Source organism: Nomia melanderi, chromosome 10, assembly GCF_051020985.1.
Source record: "Nomia melanderi isolate GNS246 chromosome 10, iyNomMela1, whole genome shotgun sequence".
In the NCBI taxonomy this organism is placed as follows: Eukaryota; Metazoa; Arthropoda; class Insecta; order Hymenoptera; family Halictidae; genus Nomia; species Nomia melanderi.
The window spans coordinates 7,562,900-7,569,563 of NC_135008.1; the positions used below are offsets into that span (position 1 = coordinate 7,562,900).

General features: G+C 29.9%; 2 protein-coding genes across 2 annotated transcripts; one reads left to right on the plus strand and one right to left on the minus strand.

The window, feature by feature from the left end:
* The first annotated feature begins 413 nt into the window (after positions 1 to 413).
* RpL7A (ribosomal protein L7A) lies at positions 414 to 2,334 on the plus strand. The gene is made up of 6 exons (XM_031983206.2): positions 414 to 584; positions 934 to 1,048; positions 1,130 to 1,279; positions 1,353 to 1,573; positions 1,776 to 1,898; positions 2,091 to 2,334. The coding sequence occupies exons 1-6, from the start codon at positions 570 to 572 to the stop codon at positions 2,271 to 2,273; spliced, it is 807 nt and encodes a 268-aa protein (XP_031839066.1). The 5' UTR covers positions 414 to 569; the 3' UTR covers positions 2,274 to 2,334.
* A 115-nt stretch (positions 2,335 to 2,449) lies between these two features.
* Vps53 (vacuolar protein sorting 53) lies at positions 2,450 to 6,421 on the minus strand. Its single transcript, XM_031983193.2, has 13 exons — positions 6,014 to 6,421; positions 5,335 to 5,735; positions 5,129 to 5,249; positions 4,917 to 5,053; positions 4,409 to 4,841; positions 3,990 to 4,336; positions 3,758 to 3,913; positions 3,565 to 3,690; positions 3,416 to 3,494; positions 3,204 to 3,352; positions 2,979 to 3,144; positions 2,767 to 2,913; positions 2,450 to 2,694 (listed from the first exon to the last, which is right to left on the minus strand). The coding sequence occupies exons 1-13, from the start codon at positions 6,098 to 6,100 to the stop codon at positions 2,533 to 2,535; spliced, it is 2,511 nt and encodes an 836-aa protein (XP_031839053.1). The 5' UTR covers positions 6,101 to 6,421; the 3' UTR covers positions 2,450 to 2,532.
* Between the last annotated feature and the right edge of the window lie 243 nt (positions 6,422 to 6,664).

Here is a 6,664-nt window from a genome sequence, read left to right on the forward strand (position 1 = left end):
CATAAAATTCTTGCGATAAAGAAGAGAAATATTATGAAAAATCTTTAATTATTCTATTCATATTTTAACTTGCTTTCAAAATATATTTTTGTATAAAATAAAATCTTAAAAAGTAACGCTTATTTGTGTTAATAACTTGTTTTAAATTTTGTTATTTGAATTTTATTTACTTTTAAAAGTACAGTTTTATCATGCTTAAAGATAAAATGTAATTTTTAAATGATAAAGTCATGTGTTTGTTCTTCAGTGCATATTTATGATGAAAGAAATATAATCAAGGCGTGGTTATTTCCAGATTATTCAAATCAACGTACCAAAACGATTTTTTAGACATAATTATTAACAACATTTTTAGATGCTGCAAAGAGAAATTAAAATCACTATATTCTTTCTCTAGAAAGAATAATTCTATGATAATGTTTGTGAAATGGCGCTGTTGTTGCATGAGGTGGCGCTGCACGAGGAATCTTTCTTTACATTTTCGACGTTCGTACTCGCGTCGTGCTCTGTAGTACAAACTTTTATATCCATTGTGATATAAAAGATCCGTTAAATTTCCACTTTAAAAAATGGTCCAGAAGAAGGTAAATCAACTAAATTACCAAATACAAATAATATTCCTAACCGAAACATGTTATTACTATGTATTGTAATGGTTAGAATTCGGCATGTTTTGGGTCGTTACAACTAAATAAGTATGTTTTTCTTATGTAGTACGTTTACCCGTTTATTAAGTGCATGAATTGTTGTGAACAAAATCATTTTTTGGATTGTGAAAAATACAACTGTTTTAAACTATAATAACAGTATTTTTGAAACCTATATACCTAACCAAAACCTTGTCAACCTGTTTAACATTACACAAAAGTAGTGAGTTTATTTTAGTGATCTCTAATTTTGTATTTTCACATATGCATTTTTATTATCATATAGCCTAAGAAGAAGGTAGGAAAGAAAGTAGCTGCTCCTCCATTAGCAGTGAAGAAAGTTGAACCGAAGAAACAGACCAATCCTCTGTTTGAGAAACGTACCCGCAATTTTGGAATTGGTGAGGAAAAATATTATTTTATATGTACAGTTTTTAAATCATGTTTATTTATTACATTGATAAACAAAATTTGATACTTAGGACAGGATATTCAACCTGCTCGTGACCTTAGCCGCTTTGTAAAATGGCCCAAATACATCCGAATCCAACGTCAAAGAGCAGTGCTGCAAAAGAGGTTGAAAGTTCCACCACCAATCAATCAGTTCACACAGACATTGGACAAACAAACAGGTTTGCAATTAAAAAGTATAAGAACCAATTAAATAATTAAAAGATGGGTATTAACATTTTTCATTTATTACAGCAACACAATTATTTAAAATGATGGAAAAATACAGGCCTGAGTCAGCAGCAATGAAAAAAATGAGATTGAAGGCTAGAGCTGAACAAAAAGTTGCAAAGAAGGAAGATACACCAACCAAAAGACCTAATGTGGTGTACAGTGGAATAAACACAGTCACAACACTTGTTGAACAAAAGAAAGCTCAACTTGTTGTCGTTGCACATGATGTGGATCCAATTGAGGTAATAAATATTTTATTTACAGTTCTAATTTTTTAATAAGTTTAGTTTAACAATGATGCGCGAATTTCTTCACCTGAGAATATATTTAATATAATACATATTGTTCAAAGATGACTACTGACATTCTGAGTTACATATATAAACAGTTTCATAATTTAAATAATTTATTTTTCTGTATTCATCACACTGATTTTATATGCAGATTGTTCTTTTCCTACCGGCCCTCTGTCGTAAAATGGGTGTGCCTTACTGCATTATAAAGGGCAAAGCACGTTTGGGACGTCTGGTGAGGCGTAAAACTTGTTCTACAGTAGCTATAAAAATGGTAAGAATAATTTATGGTAATAATGTTATTCATGATAGATAATAATTTAGAATATGATGAGTACAAATAGAGCCAATCCAATGATAATGTACATGATATAAAAGTACCCCAGTATCTGATATATTTTTATCAATATTTCTACTTTCATCATAGTTTTGATTTTTTTATAACAATCTTTTTTTTGCTTTTCAGGTGGATTCTGGTGACAGAGCTAACTTTGCCAAATTGGTTGAAGCTGTAAAGGTGAACTTCAATGATAGATACGATGAAATCAGACGTCACTGGGGTGGTGGTCTGTTGGGCAGCAAATCTGCTGCTAGGATAGCTAAGTTAGAGAAAGCTAAGGCGAAAGAACTTGCGCAGAAACAGGGTTAACATCATCCTGTTAATCGGGTATTGTTTACACTGTAAAACAATAAACTATAAAAAAAGCAAATATTCTGTGTCCTAAGTGGTGAATGTCCTTTGAATAATTTTTCATACATTTATGATAAATAAGATGTATACATGTGGAGGTAAGGCATAAGGTACTTGAATATTTAGATGTACAGTACTTAAAAATTATTTATATTTTATATAGGTATATTTCAATTCAGTATATACAATGTAATATCAGTTTTACTATGAAAAATGTTCATATTCTTTTCTTTATTAGTTTTTCTAGTCTTTTTATTCGTCCAGCCTCGTGTTCTGGACTATCTTGAACAATATGACTTTTGGTGTCATGGGAGATTGTCACATTTTCAGGTTGCTTAAACTGTTCCAATAATAGGACTTGTTCTGTTTTCTTTAAACCCTATAAATTATTTATAGTTATGATACGTTACTTAAAAGTTATAACTGTTAGAAGATAGAATTAGATATTTACTTTCATATCTAAAATTTTTTGAAACTCTGGCGCCTGGAGATCCGGTAAACGCATTCTACATTGTTTTACAAAATCTTTTGGAGATTCAATTGGAGACATTACGATTTTGAGAATCATTTCAACACTTGCCATGCCTTTTACTACTACCTATTCATAACATAAAAAGTGTATTAATATTGATATAAGTATATTATTAATAAAAAAAACTTTACCTTAGTATACGTCGCTGGTGCCTTCCTTACAATTTGATAACCAGTTAATGGAAGATCCAAGAGAGCAGTTTTTAACATGTGTACATCTAACAATAATTGTTCAGCACCCACAGTATTTAAAGGTTTGCATTTATATAATTGTTGTACTAACTTTACTATAAATGAGCTGCAAAGAAGTGAGATCATTAATATGTTTATATATAATTGAACAGAAATGCACATTACCTTGCAAATTTTACACAGAGTTGTGTAAAATATTTTCTGCAAGAAGATAATCTATCTCTAATAGTAGGTATCGTTTGTCGAAGATGTGCCACAATGGTATTAACATAATTGCTTTGATCTCCAACAACTTCAATGGCACTCCATTGAACCTGAATTAACAGACATATATCGCATATTTTATAATAAACTAAGAAAATTTCAAATTTGAATACCTTTGTCATTGCAGTTAATGCAGATTCACATGCCGATTCTAGGTCTTGAACCAGTAATTGAATACAGTTTGATATAACACTGAAAAAAATTATCTCATTTTGAATGAAAAGAACATTAACAAATGCAATATGTAATATAAAATAAATACTTGTGAAAAATGTCTTGCTCTTGAGATAAATTAATTTTTTCAGCATAACATTTATCTGTTTTTTCACGTAATTTTTCTTCTAATTGCTGTGTTGTTTCTAAGCAGTATTCAGCTGTTGTTAATATGCTGTAATGTATATACAGATAATGTATTTTATTTGTTTCGTTACTGACATTCAGTAATAAATATTTACCAGCATATACGTGACTGCTCTTCTTTACTGAATCTAGTACTTTCGCCTTCTTTTAAAAAACTTTGAAAATTTTGTATAAAACCAGATGTTGAGAGATCTCTGAAGTCACGGGTTATACTACTCATACTCGTGGCAAGTCCTACACTACCTCCAATTCTACAGTAGATTAGACAGAATTAAACTTCATAAAGTAATAATTTTGAATGATATTCACATTATGTATTGTACTTACTTAGGTAAATTATTTTGAAGTATTTTAAGAGCATATTCACGTAAATATTTTTGAAAGGTTTCAGACAAACTCAACATTATTGCACCTGTACTAAGTTGTGTACATTGCAACATGCATTTTTTATAAAATACAAACAAATCTGCACATGAGGATAGGACACTACTGGGTCCCTCAATACCATCAAATTCTCTAGCACCTGGTGGTTGTGTTTTAGAATCCGATACAAATTTTTCCATTAAATCTGATAAATTACGATCTAAACTTTCTATATAAATACTTAAATATGGTTCGAAACAGGTTCCAATGAGATTGGAAAACGGCGATGGTTTTGGTTTTTCATTATGTACCTAATGTGTAAGTGCATGATTATAAATGTTGTATGTAAATTTATTTTACAGAATGTATCAAAAATACGTTACCTGCTCATTTTCTTCGAAAGGATTGCCTGGAACTTTATCTGTAGTATCTGTACTAGCAGTACTTTTTTTGTTTGTTGTTTCAGAACTTTCCAAAGTAATGCCGCTAAATCGTTTTGCTAATAACGATTCAAAGTTACTAGTTCGTTGAATTGCATTCAGTAATAATTTCACATCTATCTCAGAACGTCTTTTATGCATTAATTTTGTCAGATTTTCTCGTGTAACATGACAAAATTGTACAGCGATTCGTTCTGAAATTTCCCAATCTTGTGGAAAGATTGTCCCAAATTTTGATTCGAAGTCAAGTAAATGCTTTTTTATCCATGCATATCGCCGATCGATTTTATCCAACCATGCAAAGTCTTGATTCTCATCAAACAGATGGGCATATTCTTGCAATTGTATACCCACAAACCATGTAAGCAAATCCTTCCTTATGAAAAAAGATGAAATATTATAGTCACCTAAGAACTTTTTTCATACAATATAACATTGTAATTATACATACTTGACTTTTGGATCTAATATGGACAGCACTAAACAGCCCTCTGTTAACTGATTAAAATATTTTGGGTTTTGACCAGAAAACGCTTGCTTAAAATCTGCTGTAATTTGTTGAGCTAGTTCAACATGTATTTGACGTACCTTTAAATTAAAATATTTGTTAGAAAGAATGTATATCCATCTTTGCATGAATTTGTTCAACTAAAATATACATACTTCATCAGATAACTGTTTCACTTGAGGAATATCCATATAACTATTAAAATGTTGCATTACTTCCATTACAGCTTGTAATGGCAAAATAATTTCCCCATATTGTTTCTTTTGTGTTAATACTCTGAGAAAACAAATATGTGAAATAATATTTAATTTGTCCGATTATAATAAGTACATATTCTACAATAAAAATCAAGATACTGTACTTTAAAGTATCTACACCCTCTACAAGCATGTGAAGATGATTTAAAGCAGTTATAGAGGCAGTAAGATTTCTTTTCGCAAAATCCATTTGCTTAATATCCCTTGTTATTTCCTTAACTACTTCTTCAGACTGTTCCGCTTTATCCTTTATATCTTTGATATGTACAAATAATTGTTTTATGACCTTCTGCGCATTTTCTAATGCTGCTCTACCATCTTGACCTACATTTGTTTGACCCCTTACTACAGAACGGATCTCTTTGTCAATATTACGTATTTTTAATTCCATATTATTCACCACGTCATCTATGTTCGACAAAGATTGTTCTGTCGGGAACAATGAATTTATGTAATCTACTACATTAAAATTTGGTTGGTCCAATGGATCCGTACTAGGTAGAACCTAATGATTAAAAATAGGTATAAATTTTTATATACATAAGCCTAAATAATACAAACTGTCATAAAAATAAATCTTAAAACTATTGGATGTCAGTAAATAATAGTTTTCCAATTTAATTAACCACAATCTATGAAGATTGTTTATGTGATTTCATTTTATTAGGAAAGTCTAGATAAAAACTCATAAGCAATAAAAAAGACTATAACTGACAAGAATATATTAAATACTGATTAAAGTGACAGCTGTAAACAGTTTGAAAGTTTTATTACATTCCTAACCTGTTCAATTACATTTTGTACATTTGGCGGAAGTGTACAAATAGTTGAATTTAAATCTTCTAAATCATCTTCTTCGTGTCCTTCCATTTTTGCCTAAGCTTCAATTTATTTGACACCGTAATTCATGCGTACTTCTTTCCACACATCGTTCATGTAGCATACAAGACGTCAAAAGCCACGTTCAAAATATGTTTATAGAAATGCAGTTCAGGCTTACAACATATGAAACTAATCATGTTCGTACTACAAAGTTGTTATTTATTTAAAAACATATGCTATGTAATAATTATTATATTGTTTTCACATGTATATACAAAGGATAAATAATACTATATCAAAACAAACATACAATGATTTTTAGTGTACAGAAATTCGACTTAAGTATTCCAGTAAATAATAATTAAAAAAAAAATTAAATTGTATGATCCTATGTTCACGCATATGTTTCATAATCTCGTAGTTTTATAAATAGCTCTGAGTAATTAATTTTCTGTAATGCAATATTTCAAACTAAAAAAGATTTTTCTTTACGTATTGAAACAAATGCAAAGAAAAGATATAAAAAGTTATATGAAGTCGTCAAGACAATTACAGCTTTCCCGGCATATCCAAAATATTGCGGATAAACGTGTTCAATGCAGGTTCAAATTT

Excerpts from the sequence above, each read along its gene's own strand:
- RpL7A (XM_031983206.2), top strand. Across the intron at positions 1,280-1,352 it reads GACATTGGACAAACAAACAG|CAACACAATTATTTAAAATG; the intron begins GTTTGCAATTAA and ends CATTTATTACAG. Across the intron at positions 1,574-1,775 it reads ATGATGTGGATCCAATTGAG|ATTGTTCTTTTCCTACCGGC; the intron begins GTAATAAATATT and ends TTTTATATGCAG.
- Vps53 (XM_031983193.2), bottom strand. The coding sequence starts at position 6,100 with ATGGAAGGACACGAAGAAGATGATTTAGAAGATTTAAATTCAACTATT. Across the intron at positions 3,353-3,415 it reads CATTAACTGCAATGACAAAG|GTTCAATGGAGTGCCATTGA; the intron begins GTATTCAAATTT and ends CTGTTAATTCAG. Across the intron at positions 2,914-2,978 it reads CACCAGCGACGTATACTAAG|GTAGTAGTAAAAGGCATGGC; the intron begins GTAAAGTTTTTT and ends TGTTATGAATAG.